Source organism: Lissotriton vulgaris, chromosome 7, assembly GCF_964263255.1.
Source record: "Lissotriton vulgaris chromosome 7, aLisVul1.2, whole genome shotgun sequence".
NCBI classification, from domain to species: domain Eukaryota; kingdom Metazoa; phylum Chordata; class Amphibia; order Caudata; family Salamandridae; genus Lissotriton; species Lissotriton vulgaris.
The window spans coordinates 1,052,981,826-1,053,008,506 of record NC_141695.1 but is presented as its reverse complement, the minus strand read 5'-3'; the positions used below and the strand labels follow the sequence as shown (position 1 = coordinate 1,053,008,506).

Below are 26,681 nucleotides of genomic sequence, written 5' to 3'. Positions count from 1 at the left end.
AAATTCGTCCCCGCCGATTCTACCGCGATTTTGCGAGATTCGCGGATCGCGAAATCGCGGAAATTCCGCAAATTTGCGAAACAGATTTTACGCCCACCCTTAATGCAAATACAGCTAATTCAATGAAAAGTCAGCCTGACGCGTTTCGTATTGCTACTTCTTCAGAGGCACTGACTCGAGCTGCAAGGCAGGCATTCTTTAGGCAAAACCACGGCACAAGTACCCGCCCGGGTGGGCGTTGCCGGTCGCAGGGCTTCATGGTACCTGTAGTGTGATGTCCTGTCCTCCTTCAGTGAGTGGTCTGCCTTGGAGCACACTGTTGATGAAGAGGTGAGACCACAGTGGGGTATGCAGCTGTCCATTATCCCCAACAAACGCTCCTTGCTCCCACAGCATTGTAGAGTATCAAAGACAAACAGAGTCAGTGAGTGATAACAAGATATAATATTACTCGTGGTGTGAGACAGGGCTGCATACTCGCCCCTTTTTAATTGCTCGATACACCAATGCGGTGGAATCGGCCTTGATAGATTCCACCACAGTAGTCCCCATCATTAATTCTTTCCCTGTTCCAATGCTCCTCTATGCAGACGATGCAGTGCTCTTGGCACCCACTCCAGAGATTAATAGAGGAGTATGTAACATTTATGAATTAACTAGACATGAAGATAAACCAAACTAAGTCATTTGTACTGGTGGTGGGCACAAAATTAACAAAATATCCTAATCTTTCCATCAATGGTAGAAAACTTGAGATTGTGGACTCCTTTAATTATCTTGGATTATTTTTAATAGGAAAAACACCTGGTTAGATATGATATAATAGAGCCACTGTAATGAAAAAAAGCATTGGAGGAATTTTTAGATTTATAAAGAAGCTTGGCTCAAAACCACTAAACGTAATAATAAAGATCTTATACGCAAGCTAGGGATTAGACAATGCCGCGCAGCTCTTTACTATTTACAGCAATTATCGGATCCCTTGGTATGCTTTTCTCTGGCCTCGTTCTTTTTATCCGCTCTAAAGACTAGAAGGCGCATTCCTTAAACTCAAACTTCATAACTGAGAGAAGGCTCAATATGACAAACTACTGTTTTATTCCTCTTTTTCTTTTAATTGATGAATTCTTTGTATTTAATATGGCTTTTTGCTCTTTTTATATTAAATGATAACTCTGAGTGCTAACAGATGATCTTTTTATCTCTAATGTTTTTACTGTAGCATACTTTAGTGCCATTATATCATTGGCGAAATAAAGTTATTATGATGATAACAACTGGCTGTTTTGTGACCCTTTAATTCCCTACGTTGGCCAACCGTGATCTCTTTATTGATAATGCAGATGATTTTGAAGGTGGTGCTTACCGGAAAGTGGAGCCTTTGGAGCTTCTTCGTGGGGGCGGTGTGAAGTGGTCATACTTATTTGTACCCTAATAAGGTTTGCTGCAGCATAAAGGAAGCCCTTCAAAGGGGTCAGTGTGGATTCAAATTCCAAGATGGTTTCGCAGATACCCAGTGCGAGTTAAAGTGCATGGCACAGAAGGTTTTTGATTTAGAAAAGGGGGTGGTGATGAACAGAGTGTCTGAGTTAAACAGACCACTCTTACCCAGTCCAAAAATCAGGGCTTGATCCATCACCGTTATTTATCTCACTGCCCCATCCCAGCTCAGAACCTGGCTATATGCAAATCAGTCTGTCCCTGGCCCAGTGCATCATGGGAACAGGGCAGACTAAACTACCAAGCCAATTCTTCACCAGAAAGGAGACAAGCTACCGGGGACCGGTTTCTGGCATTTCAGCCTTCTTCGGCCCGGCTTGCTTGAATCCTGATGGAGCAGTGAGAAAGGGACTCATGTCTGAGTATACCCTGCCACACCTATAGTGGCCAAAAACGATTTAGAAAAGGGGGTGGTGATGAACAGAGTGTCTGAGTTAAACAGACCACTCTTACCCAGTCCAAAAATCAGGGCTTGATCCATCACCGTTATTTATCTCACTGCCCCATCCCAGCTCAGAACCTGGCTATATGCAAATCAGTCTGTCCCTGGCCCAGTGCATCATGGGAACAGGGCAGACTAAACTACCAAGCCAATTCTTCACCAGAAAGGAGACAAGCTACCGGGGACCGGTTTCTGGCATTTCAGCCTTCTTCGGCCCGGCTTGCTTGAATCCTGATGGAGCAGTGAGAAAGGGACTCATGTCTGAGTATACCCTGCCACACCTATAGTGGCCAAAAACGATTTAGAAAAGGGGGTGGTGATGAACAGAGTGTCTGAGTTAAACAGACCACTCTTACCCAGTCCAAAAATCAGGGCTTGATCCATCACCGTTATTTATCTCACTGCCCCATCCCAGCTCAGAACCTGGCTATATGCAAATCAGTCTGTCCCTGGCCCAGTGCATCATGGGAACAGGGCAGACTAAACTACCAAGCCAATTCTTCACCAGAAAGGAGACAAGCTACCGGGGACCGGTTTCTGGCATTTCAGCCTTCTTCGGCCCGGCTTGCTTGAATCCTGATGGAGCAGTGAGAAAGGGACTCATGTCTGAGTATACCCTGCCACACCTATAGTGGCCAAAAACGATTTAGAAAAGGGGGTGGTGATGAACAGAGTGTCTGAGTTAAACAGACCACTCTTACCCAGTCCAAAAATCAGGGCTTGATCCATCACCGTTATTTATCTCACTGCCCCATCCCAGCTCAGAACCTGGCTATATGCAAATCAGTCTGTCCCTGGCCCAGTGCATCATGGGAACAGGGCAGACTAAACTACCAAGCCAATTCTTCACCAGAAAGGAGACAAGCTACCGGGGACCGGTTTCTGGCATTTCAGCCTTCTTCGGCCCGGCTTGCTTGAATCCTGATGGAGCAGTGAGAAAGGGACTCATGTCTGAGTATACCCTGCCACACCTATAGTGGCCAAAAACGATTTAGAAAAGGGGGTGGTGATGAACAGAGTGTCTGAGTTAAACAGACCACTCTTACCCAGTCCAAAAATCAGGGCTTGATCCATCACCGTTATTTATCTCACTGCCCCATCCCAGCTCAGAACCTGGCTATATGCAAATCAGTCTGTCCCTGGCCCAGTGCATCATGGGAACAGGGCAGACTAAACTACCAAGCCAATTCTTCACCAGAAAGGAGACAAGCTACCGGGGACCGGTTTCTGGCATTTCAGCCTTCTTCGGCCCGGCTTGCTTGAATCCTGATGGAGCAGTGAGAAAGGGACTCATGTCTGAGTATACCCTGCCACACCTATAGTGGCCAAAAACGATTTAGAAAAGGGGGTGGTGATGAACAGAGTGTCTGAGTTAAACAGACCACTCTTACCCAGTCCAAAAATCAGGGCTTGATCCATCACCGTTATTTATCTCACTGCCCCATCCCAGCTCAGAACCTGGCTATATGCAAATCAGTCTGTCCCTGGCCCAGTGCATCATGGGAACAGGGCAGACTAAACTACCAAGCCAATTCTTCACCAGAAAGGAGACAAGCTACCGGGGACCGGTTTCTGGCATTTCAGCCTTCTTCGGCCCGGCTTGCTTGAATCCTGATGGAGCAGTGAGAAAGGGACTCATGTCTGAGTATACCCTGCCACACCTATAGTGGCCAAAAACGATTTAGAAAAGGGGGTGGTGATGAACAGAGTGTCTGAGTTAAACAGACCACTCTTACCCAGTCCAAAAATCAGGGCTTGATCCATCACCGTTATTTATCTCACTGCCCCATCCCAGCTCAGAACCTGGCTATATGCAAATCAGTCTGTCCCTGGCCCAGTGCATCATGGGAACAGGGCAGACTAAACTACCAAGCCAATTCTTCACCAGAAAGGAGACAAGCTACCGGGGACCGGTTTCTGGCATTTCAGCCTTCTTCGGCCCGGCTTGCTTGAATCCTGATGGAGCAGTGAGAAAGGGACTCATGTCTGAGTATACCCTGCCACACCTATAGTGGCCAAAAACGATTTAGAAAAGGGGGTCAGGAACAGACTAATTTGCATACAGCCAGGTTCTGAAACTGGGATGGTGCAGTGAGCTAAAAAACGGTGTTGGATCTAGCCCTGATCTCTTGACTGGGTGAGAGTATTCTGTTTAATTCAGAGACTCTGTCCCTCACCACCCCTTGTTGTAAATATTTTTGTCCACCCTAAGCGTGGAAGGGTATACTCAGATGTGAGTCCCTTGCTCATTGCACCATCAGGATTCAAGCAAGCCGGGCCGAAGACGGCTGAAATGCCAGAAACCGGTCCCCGGTAGCTTGTTTCCTTCCCAGTGTAAGAATTGGCTTTTGTAGTTTGGTTTGCCCTGTTCCCATCATGCACTGGGACAGGAACAGACTAATTTGCATACAGCCAGGTTCTGAAACTGGGATGGTGCAGTGAGCTAAAAAACGGTGTTGGATCTAGCCCTGATCTCTTGACTGGGTGAGAGTATTCTGTTTAATTCAGAGACTCTGTCCCTCACCACCCCTTGTTGTAAATATTTTTGTCCACCCTAAGCGTGGAAGGGTATACTCAGATGTGAGTCCCTTGCTCATTGCACCATCAGGATTCAAGCAAGCCGGGCCGAAGACGGCTGAAATGCCAGAAACCGGTCCCCGGTAGCTTGTTTCCTTCCCAGTGTAAGAATTGGCTTTTGTAGTTTGGTTTGCCCTGTTCCCATCATGCACTGGGACAGGAACAGACTAATTTGCATACAGCCAGGTTCTGAAACTGGGATGGTGCAGTGAGCTAAAAAACGGTGTTGGATCTAGCCCTGATCTCTTGACTGGGTGAGAGTATTCTGTTTAATTCAGAGACTCTGTCCCTCACCACCCCTTGTTGTAAATATTTTTGTCCACCCTAAGCGTGGAAGGGTATACTCAGATGTGAGTCCCTTGCTCATTGCACCATCAGGATTCAAGCAAGCCGGGCCGAAGACGGCTGAAATGCCAGAAACCGGTCCCCGGTAGCTTGTTTCCTTCCCAGTGTAAGAATTGGCTTTTGTAGTTTGGTTTGCCCTGTTCCCATCATGCACTGGGACAGGAACAGACTAATTTGCATACAGCCAGGTTCTGAAACTGGGATGGTGCAGTGAGCTAAAAAACGGTGTTGGATCTAGCCCTGATCTCTTGACTGGGTGAGAGTATTCTGTTTAATTCAGAGACTCTGTCCCTCACCACCCCTTGTTGTAAATATTTTTGTCCACCCTAAGCGTGGAAGGGTATACTCAGATGTGAGTCCCTTGCTCATTGCACCATCAGGATTCAAGCAAGCCGGGCCGAAGACGGCTGAAATGCCAGAAACCGGTCCCCGGTAGCTTGTTTCCTTCCCAGTGTAAGAATTGGCTTTTGTAGTTTGGTTTGCCCTGTTCCCATCATGCACTGGGACAGGAACAGACTAATTTGCATACAGCCAGGTTCTGAAACTGGGATGGTGCAGTGAGCTAAAAAACGGTGTTGGATCTAGCCCTGATCTCTTGACTGGGTGAGAGTATTCTGTTTAATTCAGAGACTCTGTCCCTCACCACCCCTTGTTGTAAATATTTTTGTCCACCCTAAGCGTGGAAGGGTATACTCAGATGTGAGTCCCTTGCTCATTGCACCATCAGGATTCAAGCAAGCCGGGCCGAAGACGGCTGAAATGCCAGAAACCGGTCCCCGGTAGCTTGTTTCCTTCCCAGTGTAAGAATTGGCTTTTGTAGTTTGGTTTGCCCTGTTCCCATCATGCACTGGGACAGGAACAGACTAATTTGCATACAGCCAGGTTCTGAAACTGGGATGGTGCAGTGAGCTAAAAAACGGTGTTGGATCTAGCCCTGATCTCTTGACTGGGTGAGAGTATTCTGTTTAATTCAGAGACTCTGTCCCTCACCACCCCTTGTTGTAAATATTTTTGTCCACCCTAAGCGTGGAAGGGTATACTCAGATGTGAGTCCCTTGCTCATTGCACCATCAGGATTCAAGCAAGCCGGGCCGAAGACGGCTGAAATGCCAGAAACCGGTCCCCGGTAGCTTGTTTCCTTCCCAGTGTAAGAATTGGCTTTTGTAGTTTGGTTTGCCCTGTTCCCATCATGCACTGGGACAGGAACAGACTAATTTGCATACAGCCAGGTTCTGAAACTGGGATGGTGCAGTGAGCTAAAAAACGGTGTTGGATCTAGCCCTGATCTCTTGACTGGGTGAGAGTATTCTGTTTAATTCAGAGACTCTGTCCCTCACCACCCCTTGTTGTAAATATTTTTGTCCACCCTAAGCGTGGAAGGGTATACTCAGATGTGAGTCCCTTGCTCATTGCACCATCAGGATTCAAGCAAGCCGGGCCGAAGACGGCTGAAATGCCAGAAACCGGTCCCCGGTAGCTTGTTTCCTTCCCAGTGTAAGAATTGGCTTTTGTAGTTTGGTTTGCCCTGTTCCCATCATGCACTGGGACAGGAACAGACTAATTTGCATACAGCCAGGTTCTGAAACTGGGATGGTGCAGTGAGCTAAAAAACGGTGTTGGATCTAGCCCTGATCTCTTGACTGGGTGAGAGTATTCTGTTTAATTCAGAGACTCTGTCCCTCACCACCCCTTGTTGTAAATACAGAAGGTTTTTGAGCAACACAATTATGAATGAAAACAAACCAGCTGAAAATAGTTTGACTTCCATTGAAGGTATCACTCAAGTCACTATAAAACATCAGAAATTGCCGGCATACAATGAGATATAGGCTAAGAGTAATGCCATATGCTCTGAGCCATGGGTACAAGGCCCCCAATAAAAGTCCTGTGATGCTGCCAAAAACTTCGAATTCTCAAATCAAACGGGATACTGAGTATTTGTATACACTTTGGTGGTTCCAGAGTGAAGTCCCTTTTGTGTCCAAATGCAATTAAATGAAGCTTAGCATGGTCACGCAAAGGATAACCAGGAAGTTGAAACCAAGACACGGGGTTTTGAATAAAGTTGAAGAGGGATGGTGACAGGGATCGAGAGGAGAGCAAAGCCAACATGAGGAGGTAAGCACTGCTGCAGAGGGGAACGACTGTTAACGAGGAGTAAAACTGTGAGCTGCCACATCGCTGTCAAGTGCTCATTGCAAGTCCCAGGATGACAATATTTGCCATACTTAGGCATACCCATACTAGCCAATTGCATCAGTGTTCCAGAAAAAATAAAACAATAGAAAATACAGATGGGAAAGTTGGTATAAACTAAGCAAAAAATTTACCTTGTTGTACACATTAAACCATTCAGGATGGTGATTCATTTTTTCGGCTCGGAGGGCAATGCGCGTCATAAAGCCAAATGCCTGAAAAGCCAAAAATAAAGATAGTATATACACTGATAAAATGACAACCAACACATTCAGTTTTATATCGAACAAATGGCACAGATCAGTATTAACGCTTATTCTTTTATTGTAAACACAGTGCAGACCTTTCATGGTTAGAGTGAAGGATTTTGAAATGTCTGCCTTGACTAGTAGTAGATGATGCGGTGCATAGCATAATTTGTACTAGAAGTGACAAAAGTGGGATTTTGTTCCTTTATATTAAAAAGGTAGTGACAGTGCCTCTTTCTACACAAAAACTCTGGCAATCTCCGGCAACGCAACTGCAGGCTGCTTCATGCCTGTAGTTATGAACAAGGGCACTTGTGCTCGAAACGCGTCGCTGGTTTGGCTTCTGTGGATTTAAAATAAACAAGATCTTTGCTGATGACTTGGTGGTCCGTATCCCTTTTGTTGATGGCGTGGAGGCGGTGAATATATATATATATATATATATATATATATATATATATATATATATATATATATATATATATATATCAAACACAGGTTGCCTCAAAAGGAAAGACGCCACTGGCAGGTAAGTGAACCTTTCTTTAATGGTCATCACTTGCAAGCAGGAAACATCGAGAAAAATGCAGCCTCAGTAACACAAGCCTCCAAACGTGTTTCTGGAATCACAATTCCCTTCATCAGTGGTTTGTTTGAGCTGTAAGACAAGACGGAGTTCTCCGCACGATTTTCATTCCGAGAGCATGCCTCAGTGGGCGGGGCCATCTGCGTGGCTTTATGGTCTCTGTAGTGCCGGGGAAAGAATTAATTAAACTCAAGTGAGTCCGTGTTGTCAACAGGCAATATTGAAAAGTTTTACCCCAGTGGGTTGGTGCAAGTTCTGTTTTGTTGCCTGCCCTGCTTTACAGTGATGCACCGTAGGTACTGCCTCTCAGAGTAAGGAAGACTCCAGCTTGGCGCCAACATTGAGCCCGCTCGCCGGCGGTGGGCTTCTTTTTGAGACCTGGCTAGCCGCTCAATTTCATCAAACACAGGTTGCCTCAAAAGGAAAGACGCCACTGGCAGGTAAGTGAACCTTTCTTTAATGGTCATCACTTGCAAGCAGGAAACATCGAGAAAAATGCAGCTAGCAACCCCAGAGCCTTGAGACCCTCACTGGTGATTTGCTGCGCTTTTCACAAATCCTTGATTGATTGATCAATCATCACATATTTTGAAAAACAGTACAAATCGCGGTCTACGTGGCTTCTTTCAGTCTTAAACTTTACTTAATGTGGACTTGGAATTATTTTCCAAAATGTGATCAATTTGGATGTATAGAGACCTGGAAAAAATATTGCTAGCATAACCATTTTGAAACTTGATACTGCACTCTGGGGCAGGCACAAAAAGCATAGCCAATCTGAGCCCCTCAATGTTATGGGTAGACCTCTTTAGACAGCAGAAAGCTAGATCTTCAGAAGCACAGAAGCAAAGCAGATGATGTAGAAAAGGGAGGAGTGTTTGATGTTCATCTCTTTCTGTGATTGGAGATGACTTCACAGCAGGAAAAATAATCCCATCTCTGGACCAAAACATGGAAATCCTATGAAGTCTGTGGTAACAAGAATAACAAGGGGGTAAGCACCTGAGAATGTTTGTCAAATTTATGAGGAAACATTCTTTAGGGGACCAAAACACAAGGCCATCAATAAGTTAGTATAGGGCACTTGGGGCTAGATTTATGATATGATAGGCTATTTGTATTGTACGCACCTACTCCAAGGAGTGTCCAGGCGCAGAACTAGGCCGCTTCCATGCTGACAAGCCCAGAAACGCTAGCGATCTACCTCCTGATCTCTGTCGCTGGATCCTTGGGGTGCTTGAAAGAAATTTGTTGGATCTTAGCTGTCTTGTATGGTTATAGAAGCTGAATATGGTTTTAAAGTAGGTAGGTCCTGCATGATACAAAGCATTGTGGACCAATACCAGGGCCTTGAATTTAACTCTCTCTCTGATGGGCAACCAGTGGAAGCCCCATAAGTGTGAACTGATATGAATCAACCCCTGAATATTTAGTAAAAGTCTAGCAGCTGCATTCTGGGTCACCTGTAGTTTATCAATTAGGTGGTCCCGAAGGCCCATTAACAGGGCATTGCCATAGTCAATTCAAGATGTAATCAGCACCCGAATGACTGTTTTCATTGCGGGGAATGATAAAAGGGGCGGACATTTCCTAAGGGATTTCATAATCCCAAAACTGATCACATCCAACCTTTTTACTTGGGGGCTAGAGAACAGTCTATTATCGATGTAATCCCCCGATTTTTTACCAAGTCTTTATGGGGACCTGGGGGAGGCATCATCTGGCCAAAAGGTTTGCCAGAAATGTGGTAATGTGTACATAGCATTTTTGCAGCTGCAAATGGCCAACTGCAAAAATGCATTTTGGGATGTGATTCGATCACATGTTACAGACCGAATAAATTCATTTTGGTATGTATTAATCCCAAATTGTGATTCAGTAACATGTTACCAAATTGCAATTTGGGATTGCGAATACATACAGATTCAGTATTTGGAAGGGGCATGTTTGGGCGTCCCTTCCAAATACTGAATCAGAATGGGATGTATGAATGTTTTGTAACAGAAATGCAGTCGCAAAACATTCACACTTTACCACCAACTCAAAGTTGGTGTTAACCCATTAGCATATGGAAAGGGGTCCCCTTGGTACCTCTACCCCTTAGAGAATGTTTAAAATAATATTTTTTTTAAAAGAGCAGGCAGTGGTCCCAAGGACCACTGCCTACTCTTGAAAAATAAAAATGAAACTTTTCATTTTAAGTTTTTAAGTGCATTTAAAAAAAAAAAAAAGATTGCCTTATTTCAAAGCAATCACAAACATGGTAGTCTGCTGAACCCAGCAGGCCACCGCCCCTGTGAAGGTAGCGAATCCTAGTGGGTCACAAATTGCTACCTACCTCATTAATATTCATGAGGTAGGTCTATTTGCAACACACTACGAAACACTATTTAGGGAATAAAGGCTAGCAAACCGCTTTGTACATTAGTAATAGCAATTACCAAATAGCAATTCACAAAAAAATCACTATTTGGTAATTGCTATTACTAATGTTTGTACATCTAGCGCTTGGTCTGAAAAAAAAAGTTCATCTTCGGAACATTCAAAGCACTGCAAGCAATTGAAGATCTAGAAATGGATTGATAAAGTATTTAGATCAATAACTAGAAAAGTTGCTGAGTACCGGGTTCCTTAACAATTATGAGAAGCAAATTGGAATCATCAAGTGGTCCATCAAAAATGACTTTTATAGACCGAGCCCTGTTCACCCAAGGCTTTTACCAGTTAGCAGTCTGTTGTGCCCAATATGTAGTCTGTGTGGATTGTCACTGGGTTACAAGGGAGACGACCTCTAGCATCTTAGAAGACTTGGAGTTATGCATAAAAAGTAAATAAAATGCCCTTGATAACCATGTGAACAGCCAAGTCCATCACCTTGCAGAATGGACACTAGTCACAACGGCGCAAATTTGCCCCAATACACAGAAGCCTTTAAAAGGTGCAGACATAATCTGTAATGGTTAATGAACCACAATACCTATAACAGAAACAGGAGGACAATATGCAATGGAAGCTGAAGATGTGAGAGAAAGAGTCTTTGCATTGAAAAGCCAATTAAATATGGAGGGCTATGTATGAACAGACGTACAAGGCAGACTTTCAACATGCAACCACAAGGTGATGGATGGAATGCTTAAATTAATCTCAGCTACAGCAATCACTTTGGGGTGCATTTCAGTCCACCACTCCACTCTAGAAGAAGGCTCGCATTATTCAAATCAGCACCAACCCAGCTTCTCAACTGGCAGACAAGGCCCCCTCCAAAAAGGACCACAAGCAACCCCAAACCGGTTTTGACCTATTTAGGTCTCATTAGCAAGGTACAGCATGAGTCCTATGGGACAGTGAGCAAAGAGCCCATGTCTGGGCCTTGGGTCACTCGTGTTCAGATTCAGGGAGAACCTGGCCTGACACTTTGGACTGCACGCTTCCTAATGGAACAGGGTCACGGCTATTTTGCATATGGCTGGGTCCAAACTGAAGAGGCATGGTGGGCAAAAGAACAATTGTTTGGAAACAGTCCTGCTATCGCCTCTTGGATGTTCAAGACTGTTAGAATGGTCAGAACTTTGGCAAAAACAACTGCACTTCGAATGGGTGAGCCTTGAATCAGCTCTCTCTAGACTGAATGATACAGGAACTTCTAGGCACTCCTAAAATGGGAACCCGTCCTGTATATTGACCTATCACTGTTGGTCTGATATAAACAGATGATCAAAACTGGGCCAGTTTACCATGTTGAATGTACGAACATTTAAGAAAGGACTTGAACTGGAGTAGTCTACAAATGTCCATTTTTCTGCAAAAATGAAATAAAAGCAGACCAGCGAACCTTCAAACTGCTCTTGGAGTACAGTCTCTTCAGGTCACATTTGTCTTGCAAATTCTGATGTAAACTGTGGTGAAGCTTTTTTATCATTAGAATGGGATGAACTTTAGTATTCAAGTATTTTTGGTCACAATGGCAGAATAAACAATTCTTCACATTAGCAAATACCCTCAGCTAAACTGGGCTTTATTCACTTCTGCACATCGCAATCCTGGACATGGAGGAGGCAATGGTTAAATGATCTTTTTAGCTACACAGTTCTTGTGATTACACTCGAAAGAAGGCTACCAAAGTTGGATCATCTACTACAACCGGACGTGGCTCACACCACAGTAAAGGAAGATCTGGTTATCATTCCATAACGATCCTTGGATATGCACAAACATTATGCTATATTTCACAATTGAAGTTACTCGGTAAGTGATTATTTAGGAGATTGAATTTTTTTATTCCAAATAGAAGTGTGGCATTGTTTAATTATTGGTAGAAAAGGGTCTTTGTTTTAAATAGTGGCATGTAATCACTCTCTGGCCCTGATAAAGCAACATATATATTCGCTAAAAACATGCTGACCCATTGTTCTGAGAGATAAAGAATTACATTTGTGGCAAAACTATTTTTGAATATAAAGAATTCAATTGATTAAAGATTAGCAGATGTCTCCGGCGTGATATCTACTTAAACAAGAGGTGACCTCAAACTCGGTCTATATTTCTTTACCAAACTAAATATGTTGCTGACTAGATTAGAGGGGAAGGGGAGGGGGAGTACCCCCAAGCGGAGATGTGTGAGATGGAAGACTACGGTAGACGCACGATTTAGCAAGGTAGGTCCATGCAGAACAATTCCAATTTGCAATGCAGTTAACTGGTCTGTAAAGCACAGCTCACCACATTCTAATACAAAGGGACCAATTTGATAAGAACACAGCAGCCAGTCTCATCCACGACCTCCCCAGACAGATGTGCATCACCCATACCTCAGGAAACTTCATTGGCTATCAGTCGCTAAGAGATGCCAGTTCAAGCGGCTCTGCCATGCCTACAAGGCACTCCACAATGAAGGACCAGCATACTTCAACAAACAAGTGAATTTCCACCAACCTACCAAGGAACTCCATTCCAGATCCCTCTCCCTAGCATATACCCAGCACATCTGCCAGACTAACAGTGGAGGCTACTCCTTCTCCCACCAGGCGCTAAGACCTGGAACACCCTCCCCCTGCACCTCAGTGCCTCAGCATCACTACAACAGTTCAGGAAGGACCTCCAGACCTGGATGTTCAACCAATAAGAAAAGACAACGTGATCCCGCAGCATGACCCCCACAGCACATCACGGGTGATGCAGCTGCGCTATACAAATCCTTATTGATTGATTGATAAGGAAGCCATTGAGACAGTTTGACTGGTAAGTTACCCAAAGCCTTTAAGCTCACCCACTGCTTTACTAGAATTGTTAATGCAAATATGGTTTGCATATTTGTAAAGAAGTCCAAGTGATTTCTTGTTCCAGCAAATCAATCAGCAAATTCATAACCAACACAAAAGTAAAAATTATGTGATCGCAATTAATAGGGGCTTTCTCCATCAAACATTGCAATCAAGTAGACTCTATTGAGACCAAACATTGCTTCTGATAAATCTACATATTTTCCTGTTCCATTAAATAAATCAGAATATTTAAAGAAGGTGATACCTAACTTCTAACCACAATTACTTTCCTTACCATGGGAGGAAATAGCATTGACAGTCAAGGTTGAAGAGACTTACAATCACTTCGCAATATATCTTCTATCTGGGGAACAACTCTTATTTGGTACATAGCTTAATTACCAGTATATCAGGATGAATGTACTCCGTCACTGACACAATGTGGCTATCATATATACAAACTTCAATCTCTATGTGAGAAAGCTTCCCACTTAACATGGATAAGTAGGTTTCAAAAGCACAAATATTCACATCAATTAACTGTGGTTTCATTGTTTGCACAACGTTGGGCAGTCTCTTATGAGAAACGAGTGTTGGGCCACTATAAGGTATTTGATCCCGAATACATTAGTATTCAGGAACATGTACTAACAGATACATTCTGTACTATTTTAGCCTTATTAGTGTCCTCTAAAAATATTTACTTCCTGGCTGTAATCTTGTAGTCAATATATCATTACCATCACCCTCCGAGCATAAATATTACCAATTCTCCGGTAAAGGTTGCTGTACTTTCAACAATTGTTCATAGATAACAGTATTTCACAGATCTCGAGTCACGTTATTTTCCAATAGTCATGCTGAATTCCACTTATAATTCCAAACTAAGAAGCACTAATATCACAATAAATATCACAATACATAAAATGTATCAATGAAATATTTACCTGACCTTTATAAGAGAACTTAACCAAGATCCCCTGGTCTCCATCCAACTCCTGTTCTGGGGATCACTATACCATCTGCAACACACTTTGCATGCTGGTGCCAAAGAGCAGGCTTTTAAGGTCTTGTTGGGTGGGCGGGATGGGAGTCTGAGTAGGGTAGCTAGTCAATGGGGTAGACGTGGCATAGAGAAATTCTTCTCCTTCAGTCGAGCAAAGCACCGGGAGGCTTTGCACTTCTCACCTTGGGGAGAACCAAAGTGGCTTAGCTCAAAGTAAAAACAAAAACACACAGTACCACCAAAACAGGGAGGCGTTCAGGACCCTAGCTTGTTCATTCCACAAGATGGAGGAATAATAGGTCACCACAAAATAATTTGGTTAGTGCAAAACCACCTTATTAAACACTGCTGCCAATTGATCCAAGACCATTTTTTCCTTGCCTGTTGGTCCACAGAATGTGAAAGTGGCCTAGTCACTATCTCTGAAATCAGCATTAGACCCTACTTAGTGCACAACCAAGTTCCCCACCTCTTTCTCAAATAAAGGTGATCACTGGTATTGAGAGAATGAGATGGCAGAGAGTTCTATTCCTTAGCAACCAGGAAAACAAATTAGCAGCCTCCACAGTGGGTGCAGCGATTCTAGGAAGTTGGAGTATGGAAGCTGAGGAGGAATGTACCTTGCAAGGGTGAAGATAATGAACAAACAGCTCCTTTGTAACACAGGGCATTGTTGGTACAAGGCTTTATAAGAGATGCAGATATTTACCTGTCAAAGGTTTGCCAATTATTAGCCAATGAAGTTGGCACAAAGGTCCATGAATACAAGTTTGCCTGGGAGGACCTAACTGAAGACAAACGGCTGAGTTCTGGACAATCTGAAGTTGCCTAATATGGTAAGTTGGTAGGCCAAAGTAGGGAGAATTTCCATACCCGAGGTGAGAGCATAGAATGGCCAGAAATAAAATACATTTAAAAGGTGTCGAGAGGATTAAAGAGGGAGAATATCCTTCAGCATACACAGGACGAAGTGACCTTGGAATTTTGAGTTTAACAGGAGAGATACTGGTCAAAAGGAAACCCAATTGGGGCATTGACCACATTTCTTGGGCCACCAGTTCTAGGATTATTTTGAAAGGGGCAATGCATCATTTGTGTGTATATATATATATATATATATATATATATATATATATATATATATATATATATATATACATATACATATACATATATATTGTACATGCCTCCTCTAATCAGATCGCACTGCCATTAAGCCCCAGAGGAAAGTGCAGGAAGCACTGAAACGCGTCGGGCTGACAAGGATGAGAGACGGAAGCTGGGACATTCTCAAACATTAAAATGAAGGTTTTTTACCGACTTCTCTGTTGCCGTGTGCTTTCTTCGCTGCAGAGCCTTTGAACAATAAACATTTAACACAACAGCTTCGTCGTGGGAGAGATGCACCACCTGGACACACAGGAAGGAGCCGTGGAGGAAGGGGCCGTCGTTAGGGAACCAACCCTGACAGGATAAGGCGCAGCAGAGTGTAACACTGGTGAGAATGCTCGAGTCAACCGGGGCATATTTAAATGCTTTTACAATGTGGTGGAGTGCTACAAAACCATCGCAACTTGAGATATTTTAATGCCGGTGTGAAACCCACTGTGGGGAATGAATGCAGGCAAAACAGACTACAATTCCCATAAGACATTAATGAAGTCACATGCTGATAAAGCGCCTCCCAGGCTAATCTACTAAAGTGAGCAGGGACTGGGTAATTGTACAAGCCTCCTCTAATCAGATCGCACTGCCATTAAGCCCCAGAGGAAAGTGCAGGAAGCACTGAAACGCGTCGGGCTGACAAGGATGAGAGACGGAAGCTGGGACATTCTCAAACATTAAAATGAAGGTTTTTTACCGACTTCTCTGTTGCCGTGTGCTTTCTTCGCTGCAGAGCCTTTGAACAATAAACATTTAACACGACAGCTTCGTCGTGGGAGAGATGCACCACCTGGACACACAGGAAGGAGCCGTGGAGGAAGGGGCCGTCGTTAGGGAACCAACCCTGACAGGATAAGGCGCAGCAGAGTGTAACACTGGTGAGAATGCTCGAGTCAACCGGGGCATATTTAAATGCTTTTACAATGTGGTGGAGTGCTACAAAACCATCGCAACTTGAGATATTTTAATGCCGGTGTGAAACCCACTGTGGGGAATGAATGCAGGCAAAACAGACTACAATTCCCATAAGACATTAATGAAGTCACGTGCTGATAAAGCGCCTCCCAGGCTAATCTACTAAAGTGAGCAGGGACTGGGCAATTGTACAAGCCTCCTCTAATCAGATCGCACTGCCATTAAGCCCCAGAGGAAAGTGCAGGAAGCACTGAAACGCGTCGGGCTGACAAGGATGAGAGACGGAAGCTGGGACATTCTCAAACATTAAAATGAAGGTTTTTTACCGACTTCTCTGTTGCTGTGTGCTTTCTTCGCTGCAGAGCCTTTGAACAATATACATATACATATACAACAAAAAACAAAAGCAGGTGCCTACAACTTTTCTAAGGATGCTACCACCCACTCACTATATGTGCTCTGCAGAGAGGCAAAAGATTCGATGAGCTTGTAATTAGAAGACCTTTATGACCGAATGACTAGCACTGTTAGAAAGGTGGATTGCCTAAAAGATACGGAGCTCTCAATCATGCTGTCATGAACACCCACCCACTTCTTGAATTCACCACCCCAATACCTAGCGACAACTCAGTTCATGGTATGCTCTAACCAGCACTAATATATTACACGAATAACAATGCTGCTGAAAAACAATATCAGGGAAAATGAAAAGATATATATCATGCAACATCAAGGTAATTATAAGTGAGTGCATCCCTGACTTGGATAACCTTAAGGGTTTATGCACACTGAGACTTGAAAGAAAGGGCCTGGTAGGGAGCCGTTTCTAAGTCTATTTTACAATACTGCAGGTGCTGAGCTCTCACCAAACAAAGCCCTGACTCGTGCACATTCCATGCTCACATATACTCACAAACACATACAACCAAACGAAAAACCATGCACACACACTCTCTCTCTCTTTCTAAGGCCACAACGACACACTTCCCATTAGTAATAAACAATGGAGCACCAGGTCTCTGTTGACAAAACACTGATGGACTATCAAAGAGTCCTAACTATTGGTGGAGAGAATGCAAATTATCAGGAAGTCTGTCTAACTAGTATTCATCCTAAAGATAACCCGTAGGATTGGATCATTTTGACAAACGGGGTTCACATAAATATTGACAAAGTTGATACTATGTATTGACCCTTGGGGGAACTCTGTAGTGTAAAGATTTTAAAGAAGATTGATGTGCTGTAGTGATGCACTCTGTGAATGCTCATTCAGAAATAAGTACAGCCAGTCAAAAGCCTTGCCACCATCAGCTATCTCCCACGTCATTCTGAAATGAAGATTGAATTGGCTACAGTGTGGATGGCCACTGAAGGATCCAAAAGGGTCTCAGCTGCCCTGACACCTGAAACAGGAATGGGGAGGAGCTGGTTCAGGACAGATCTACCTATAATGAGGAGTACGGTATTAACAGGTGTAGTATTAACATACCAACTTTTCCGACCCTGAATGTGGAGTGATAGCAGGAGTGAATGTTTGTGCATCAATTTCCGTAGGGTTACCCATCAGTCTGTGGCCGCTTTCCTGGGAAAATTCAGCCTGCTTTTAACAAGCGAAATGGGTCTGGGGGAAAAACCCAAAGGTCAGGGTTTCATCGCGCATTTTCTACTCCAGATTTAGTTGGACAGGCTAGTTTAAACCTCAATTATAATTTCCATGAAACTTGTAATGAGGGAACAAGTATTAAAATGCCCATTAGCTTGTCCTGGTTCTTCCAAGTGTGAGAAGTGAACTCTTCCAAAAAGTGCCCGTGTTTAGGACCCATTTTTGGATTCGTTTTCTTTGCTGGCCCCAGGAAAGCTTTGCGACAAGATGTTGTAACAAGCATTTACAATGCAATGGTTTCGCCTTTGGAAAAGTTAGAGCTATTGGCATTGTAAATGACAAAATTTGTATTTATGTGTTAGTTTTGAAAACAGATAAATAAATGGCATTGTCATTTACATTGCCATTAGCTTAATCTCTCGCAAATGTGAGACCTATTGTACCCTACGGATGAGCTCAGCAGACAGCAATTACTACCACACACACACCCAGAGCCACACACAAGGTTGATTTGTGGAACGGTGAGATTAGAAATCAGCGGGTTTAAGGCAGTTTTTTGTTTCTGGGCTGAGGGTGCAAAGTCAAGTCAAGTCAAGTCAAAGGATTTATATAGCACACTACATACCCAGAGGGTCTCAAGGCGCTTATGGAGGGGTGGGGAATTACTTGTCAAATATCCACGTTTTAAGTTGCTTTCTGAATGCTAGGTGGTTCTGGGTAAGGCGAAGGTAAGTGGGAAGTGAGTTCCAGGTTTTAGCTGCCAGGTAGGAGAAGGATCTACCTCCCATGGTGGTCTTGTTGATGCGAGGTACAGTGGCAATGGCTTGGTTGGAAGAACGAAGCTGGCGGGAGGGGGTGTAGAAGGACAGTCGTGTGTTGAGGCATTCTGGTCCGGTTTCGTAGAGTGCTTTGTGTGCGTGGGTTAGGAGCCAGAAAGTGATCCTTTTATTGACGGGAAGCCAGTGGAGGTTTTTCAGGTGACCAGAGATATGTTCTTTACGCGGGATGTCTAATATGAGCCTGGCTGAGGCGTTTTGGATTCGTTGGAGTTTTTTCTGGAGTTTAGCGGTAGTCCCGGCGTAGAGGGTGTTTCCATAGTCCAGTCGGCTCGTGACCAGAGCGTGGGTGACCGTTTTCCTAGTTTCGGTGGGGATCCAACGAAATGTTTTTTTGAGCATGCGAAGAATGTTGAAGCAGGATGAGGAGACGGCGTTGACTTGTCTGTTCATTGAAAGTGAGGAATCCAGGATGACGCCCAGGTTCCGTGCGTGGTCTGTCGGGATGGGTGCTTTTCCAAGGGCTTCTGGCCACCAAGAGTCGTCCCATGCGGAGGGGGAGGTACCTAAGATGAAGACTTCTGTTTTATCAGAGTTCAGTTTCAGACGGCTGTGTTTCATCCATTCGGCTACTTCTTTCATTCCTTCGTGTAGGTTAGTTTTGGCGGTGCTAGGGTCATTGGTGAGTGATAGGATCAGTTGAGTGTCATCCGCGTAGGAGATGATGTTGAGGTTGTGTTGGCGGGCGATGGCCGCGAGGGGGCTCATGTATACGTTGAAAAGGGTGGGGCTGAGTGAAGATCCTTGTGGTACGCCGCAGATGACTTCAGTGGCCTCTGACTTGAATGGTGGGAGGCGGACTTTCTGGGTTCTTCCGGTGAGGAACGAGGTGATCCATTCCAGTGCTTTTCCTTGGATTCCGATGTTTCTGAGGCACTGTAGAAGGGTGCTATGGCAGACTGTGTCAAAGGCTGCGGAGAGGTCTAGGAGGATGAGGGCGACTGTGTCTCCATTGTCCAGTAGAGTTCGAATGTCGTCTGTTGCTGCGATGAGGGCGGTCTCAGTGCTGTGTTTTGCTCGGAAGCCGGACTGTGAGGAGTCGAGGGATTTGTTGGCTTCGAGGAAGGTGGTGAGCTGGTTGTTGACAGCTTTCTCGATGACTTTGGCCGGGAATGGAAGGAGCGAGATGGGGCGGTAATTTTTGAGTTCGGTGGGGTCCGCTGTGGGTTTTTTCAGAAGGGCGCTGAGTTCAGCGTGTTTCCAGCTTTCCGGGAAGGTGGCGGATTTGAAGGAGCAGTTGATGACGTCTCGGAGGTGCGGTGCTATGATGGAGTCTGCTTTGTTGAAGATGTGGTGAGGGCATGGGTCTGTGGGGGATCCTGAGTGGATGGAGTTCATCAGGCGGATGGTGTCCTCAGTGGAGATTGTGTTCCAGTCATTAAGGATGTTTGAGGGGGGTGAAGGTCCAGCATATGGTTGGGTGGGTTGGTCTCCGGGTTGGTTGTCGAAGCTGTTGTGGATGTCTGCAATTTTGTTGTGGAAGAATGAGGCTAGGGAGTCGCAGAGGGCTTGAGAGGGGGTGATGTCGTTAGAGTTGGCCGAGGGATTGGTAAATTCCTTGACGATGTTGAAAAGTTCCTTGCTGTTGTGGGCGTTGTTATCTAGTCGTTCCTTGAAGGCGGTTTTCTTGGCCTTTCGGATCAGTTGTTGGTGTATGCGGGTGGCGTTTTTGAAGGCGTCCTTGGTGCTGGTGGTTGGGTCTTTTTTCCAGGCCTTCTCAAGGGAGCGGCAGAGTTTCTTGGATTTCTTAATATCATCGTTGAACCATGAGGCCTTCTTGCTGCCAAGTTTGCTTTGTCGTTTTTTCAGTGGTGCTAGGATGTCGGCGCTGTTGGATAGCCATAGGGTGAAGTTGGTGGCGGCTTGGTCGGGGTTTGAGGAGTGGGTTGGGGGGTTAAGAAGAAGCGATGATCTCTGCAGAGCCGGCTCAGATGTTCATTGCAGCGAGGTGGATGACATAAAGGTTTAGCTAATAACTCCTCTCCACAAGGGCCTGGTCAATTAACTCCGGGCTCTGCAGTTTACTATCACCATTAATCTGTTATGCGCGTCTCTGCTTTTCGAGTATTGTAGAATGACTACCTCTGCAAACAGCACGTGTTCTCCCAAAATAGGACCCTTTCCACCTCGATTGAACATGCACATCTGTGAGTAAAGCCTTCGACACAGTTTTAATGTGATTGATAGCCGTCTAAATCAATAAATATGATACTGTGCAGTACGCATAAACATTTTATGGGCGCTATAGGGAAATCGGGAGATGCCCTCCTGACAGCGGGTGCCCATGAACTCCTGAAAAGGAGGGTAGAGGTATGGTTGTTTAACGTGACGTTGTTAGAAGCATGGGCATAGTCACCCGCTCTACGGCACAGCTGGGACACTTTTTGACAGCTTTGGGCTGGTGCGCGAGTTTAATTGTTATGTTGAATGTTTGGATGGTGCTTTTGAGAATATAGCGTTACTTCGAAGCGCCCAGAGAAGCAAGAGGGATGGAAAAGATACAGGTGAGGGCTAGAAAGCGAGGAGGGGGTGTTGGATGAAAGCAGCTTCTCCAAAACGCTGGCAACGCACTGGACTGAATGACAGCACTTTAAGGGAGCGCCTGGAGGGTTCTTGCAGGAAGGGAGGAAGATGAGCTGGAAGGTAGAGGAGAGATGACAGCAAGAGGGCAGGAGGAGAGGGGGGCAGTCAGGTGATGGTGCGAGAGAGCACAGTTTGGGGAGTCCAGACCGGACTGAGTGAAACATCACAGTACGCCGGCTCAAAGATAGGTGTGACTGGGAGTCCAACAGGGAGACCCCCCCTCCCCCTCCCAAACTCTGCTTTTAATGGGGCAACATCTCGTGGGTCCTGGGCTCATAAGACGCAGCACCTGAGTGAATGAAAAGTAAGGTGACGGACCCCCCTCAGACCTTGTCTAGTACTGCCAGTGCCTACATGCCAGGGAATGAATGAAATAAGGCAGTGCGTCCAGATGGTGTCACAACCTTTGGGATAGCCCAGTGTAGCATATACAGGCTATTCACCCACACAGACCGCTAGTAGGGTCGGTGCAGCAGCTTCTTAGGGGCGGTGTCTCTGAGGGCCGCTTGGCCCGGGGCAGAGTCACCGTCCCCTCGAGCTCCGCCTGACTTGGGCCTGGCGCCTTTGGTGTGTGTCAGCAGGGGGTGAGACGGTGAAGAGCTGCCAAGGGGGGGTATTGGGATGGTAAAAACAGTGCCCACTGTGTGATAATGAGGGATTAGAACCACTTTAAACTGGAAAATCAGACAGAAACATGCACTCATGGATAAGGCTGAAGCAAGATGCTGTTGGCATTAACTTAATGCACACAGCTCCCTGCGCCCCTCTATATTGGCGGCCACCCATGCTAAATGAAGGCCCTGGGTTCCACAACTGTTCAATGAGGATTCTCCCATTACCACTGTGTGACACTGCGCTTTATCAAACTGCACCATGACATGCTATATTCTTTTGTATCAACACACTTAGGATCTAGTGGGATCTGTCACAGCCAAGAAGTACTGATCCCTTCAAGAATTATAATTCACACTAGAATACGACTGACTCAGTCTTTGTGAGAGGAAAATAAGAGGGCGGGTGTTCTATGGAAACCTGTAAGGGGAATATTTTGTCCTGGGGGATATCTCCCCCATACAGGTTTCCATAGCACACTGGCCCTCTTATATTCCTCTCACAAAGACTGAGCCAGTCGTATTCCAGTGTGAATTATAATGCTAGATTCTTTCACACTGCCTTGCGTTAAACTATGTCTCCTACTAGCACAATGTGCTCCTGGGCTGCAGCTATTCTGCACTGACGTCTAGGGGACAATAAATATTATTCTGTGCGACAATGCACTGCAGCCCACAATACTTACAGTAATGTTGCTATACTGTACCACAATGGATGGGCACACTCTGCATGATTTACATCTGCACTGTAACGGCGTACTCCATTACGGTAGACGTACACCTATCCCTCTAACAGTTCTATACATGTGATCAACTACACCGCAGTAACTACTGTGAGTCACAGAGCCCCATCCACGCCGCACTGTGCCCGCAACAACACAAACTGGGTAATATAGAACGACTTGCTGTAGTACACACACACATTTTAGTCAGCACAAGCACAGTGACAAAGATAACTTAATAATTTGAGCCTTGCTATTGGCTGTCACTGTAGTACAGCGGCATCACACAGGGAAAACTTCTGTGCACATCTGCACCGCATCCTTTCCCAGAAAACCCTCATCCGAAGCAGCGCAGCGAGAAGCGTGTGGGTAAGGCGGCAGGAATGTTAGTAAACAGGCGCCTCCGGGCATGTTTCTTGCTCCCGGTTCAAGTGCCTGCTGATCAGACGGCTTCCCTCCTCCCCCCGGCAACAGAAAGACACAGACGGAGACACTCGAGCGCAGGGAGACGCGCGGGGCTTCCACAGGCTGGAAGCCGCGCAGCCTCCCTCAGGCCGGAGGACGACACAGACCCCTCCATCCCCAGATCACCTTCTGCCGCCGGCCGCCTCCTCTCGGGGCGCTGCGGGCAGCGCGCGCCCAGGTCCCCCGGGACTGCACGTCCAGCCGGGGCCTCTCCTCGCCCTGTGGTGGCCGAGGAGGTTGTAGCTTCTCTCGGCTTTGAGATAACCCGGGCCTCAGCTCCCGTTACTTGTTGCTCAGCAGCAGCGACACCATCCGCTGCCGCACCGGGAGGAGCCTGAGCGCGTCATCGCGGCGTCAGGCAGGGGGCGGCCGCGGCCCCCTTCTGTGCACCCTAGAAGCCCCCCCGATTTGGGAAGCCCTGGTCAGACTTTCTTTGGATACTGTCAGAGCGTACTTTTACAAGAAACCATCACGTGTGTGTTAATGATTCTTGCTATCTTGGTACACACTTACAAACTTTCCTTACTGATGGAGGGTTCACTCTATTGTTTCTATTTGCAACTCACGACTCATTACGACTGCCAGAAGCGCTTTACACCGGGCGGCAACCTAGCCATTTTCCTTCTGCTTTTGTGACTCAAAATCAACATGCACCTACGAGGACACGGGGGAGGGGGGGCGGGAGAGGACACGGACGGTGGGAGGGGGGCGGGAGAGGACGAGGGGGGCGGGAGAGGACAAGAACGGCGGGAGAGGACACGGACGGCGGGAGGGAGGCGGGAAACGTGCACAGGACAGCGAGGGGAGGGGGGACGGCGGGAGGAGGGACACGGAGGAAGGCAGGACAGCAGCAAGCACGGCCCGGTCGGACCAGATTCGGGGGCGTTCCCGGCTTTTGGCTGACGTAGCATGACGTAGCCAAAAGCCAAAAATTCTCGGGAACGCCCCCGAATCTGGTCCGGCCATGACGGACGCCTCTCTGTTCCAATGGCTAGCCTCCATTTATGGAGCTAGCCAATGAAACAGAGGGCGTATTCCAAGAGTCCCTTACTGAAGACTAGAGATTTCTCTGGGGGCGGAGCTTACGCTCCGTTCCCCAGTCGAAACCTAAAAAGACTGTAGAGGAAAGCCCTTGTATCTTCAAAGGTGCATAGCTCTTGTTAGATGGCTACGTTTGCTGTCTCCCATTATATTCTAAGGCTTCTTTAAAGATTTGCCGGGCACTTTTAAAACCTATAAACAAAAACAACAAAAAACAGTACTAGTTTCTTGGAAATAGCTATTTTCTGGGTCACAGGATTGCCTAAAATTTGCCCAAAAAATGAATCCCCATATCAAAGCAAGAAATACCAATCCTTAAGGTCAATTTGAGAAGCAAAAGGCAGGAGCCAGCACTCCTGAATCATGCAGAAGACAGTCGCCTAGTTGAAACGGTGGCATGAAGAAAAGAACATGAGAATCATAGAAACAGAGCAGTCCGAGCACAGGAACCCAGCTACTATTTTTTATGGCTGTCAAAACACTGTTTCCAGGCCTGCTTGCCACCTAAAGAAGCTATTTAATGTGAACATGAAGACTCATTATGTACAAGTTCAAACTGTGTGAAGTTAGAAAATCCCTGTTGACATCTGAGCGCAATAAATGCTTGTGGCTTACTTTTATATGCCAACCTTGGCGGACCACGGAAAGAAAACACGGCATTAAAATGACAGCAAAAGTGAAAAATGATTAATCTTAAAACATGGTGGGTCTCTACAGTTTCTTCGAGGTCTTTTGATGCAGTAGTGGGGTTGGCTAAAAAATTAAGGAACCGAAACTCGAGGAGCCCACAAATGCACCATATTTAGTCTATCACACGTCTGAGAAACATCTTTGAGGTTTACCAGTCGATCCCTCGCCCAGCAGTCCTTGAGGTATGCCATCATACTCCTGGAAAGGCACTGAGACTGGCACATGGGAAGGATGCTCAAACGCATGCAGTCAGATTTTTCCATAAGCGCTTGAAATAGTAAAAACTAACTATATGACTAAAAAAAACGAATTTTATGTACTGAATGCATTGAAATACGATTTGGTATACCGTCGGCTACGTCACAGGCACTCTCTTCCTGTCTAGGATTTAGGGCACAGCCTCAATCCATCACTAGGAGGAAAACCAGGAGCCAATTATTCAAAACAAACCACTGCAGCATGCATGTCCTTTCAGTGGGTTCCTGTCACTATGGTCTGCAAGTTCCAAGCCAACGGAGAAAACAAAGTCAAACAGCATCAGAAAAAGAAAAGTGTGTTAGGAGAAATTAAAGCAAAATTAATCCAATCGCTATGGCCTTGGCAGGCTGGTGCGATGGTTATTTTTTTTTATTGCAGGCATATGGCACACAATCCAATAAAAAACTTACACAGCCAACCAAACATGGCCACCATATACTTGCAATTAAAATAATAAAATTAAAAAATATTTACAAATGTGGACGTATTACTGTTGCCATTTTATAAATACAAAGTCTTTAGTAGGATCATGAAGTTTATTAATATGATTTGCAAAGGAGACAAATACAATCACTACTTCACCAAAGAACTCAAATTGTGATCAGTTACAATGTTATTTAAAGACTTTCTAAAAACAACTTTAAAAAGGAGACCTAAATCACTGTGTAACTGGGCAGCCAAAGTATACGCTAAATAAACACTGGCATGTAAAGCTAAAACACATTAAAACACATTTTGAACCAGAATTGTGGCTGAGGAGAAATTAACTATTTTAGGGGGACGTGAACAATATTAACATAATTTCTGCAGTGATTCAAAGTGATGGAAGTCTATGGGCAAAACTGACTGACTGGGTGTACGCATCTGTAAATTGTGGCGGACAGAAACAAAATTAACTTAAAAAAAATATTACTATGGATAAACAGCTAAAGCTGTCTCAAAGCCGATCCGTTTTATCACTACAGAAATTGAAATACAAAAAAGGAGAATAATACAAAAAACAGTAGCATTGACAAAAAATTATCTAGAAATAAGATCCATCCAGATGAAAAGGCGAAGGACTTTTGGACGTTGTGGTTTAAGACGCTGTTGTATGAACTTTAAATTTCCGGTGTTTGGCATGAAATTGTACAGATATTCATATAAAATTTTCACTCTACTGGGTTTTTCAAACATTTTTATCAGCCTCTCTTTCCATTTTCTTGAATAGATATATATGCCATATCAAGTTTCACCAGCCAAAGGTAATGCAAAACACTTGTGAGCTGTCACTGCCTTTAGACGGATTAAGAAACAGAGGTGCAGGTGATGGAGCAGGGTTGCGCACGTAAAGCGACTTGCTCGGATTCACAAAATAACACAGAATGCATTAATAAACATGTTTCGTATTACTAATATTGCACCACACAACATTTCTAGTATCTAGGGGAAGCTTCTCAATGTGCTTTTACTAACAGTAACTCGAGTGACCGAATATGGCCACCGCAACGCGGGAACTTTTCTGAGCATGCGTCTGTCACACTTACGTGACATGACGTATTTTCTGCTTTGGTGGGAAAACTTTCCTTCTGCGCACTAGAAATAAAGATGCCTGCTCTATGTTTCACATGCTGATGCTTGCACTGCTACTCG

The 26,681-nt window shown here is 45.2% G+C and overlaps 1 protein-coding gene across 2 annotated transcripts in view; it reads right to left on the bottom strand.

Annotated features, from left to right (window-relative positions):
• The window catches only part of PCBD2 (pterin-4 alpha-carbinolamine dehydratase 2), a 579,571-nt gene that overhangs the window by 43,514 nt on the left and 509,376 nt on the right, over window positions 1-26,681 (bottom strand). Inside the window, exon 3 of one of the 2 annotated variants that reach the window (XM_086931502.1) lies at window positions 7,195-7,275. The exons of the other annotated variant lie outside the window; for it this stretch is intronic. Within the exon in view, the coding sequence (XP_086787628.1) occupies window positions 7,195-7,275 (81 nt within the window). The remainder of the gene's footprint in view (window positions 1-7,194; window positions 7,276-26,681) is intronic. 2 annotated transcript variants of the gene reach the window in all.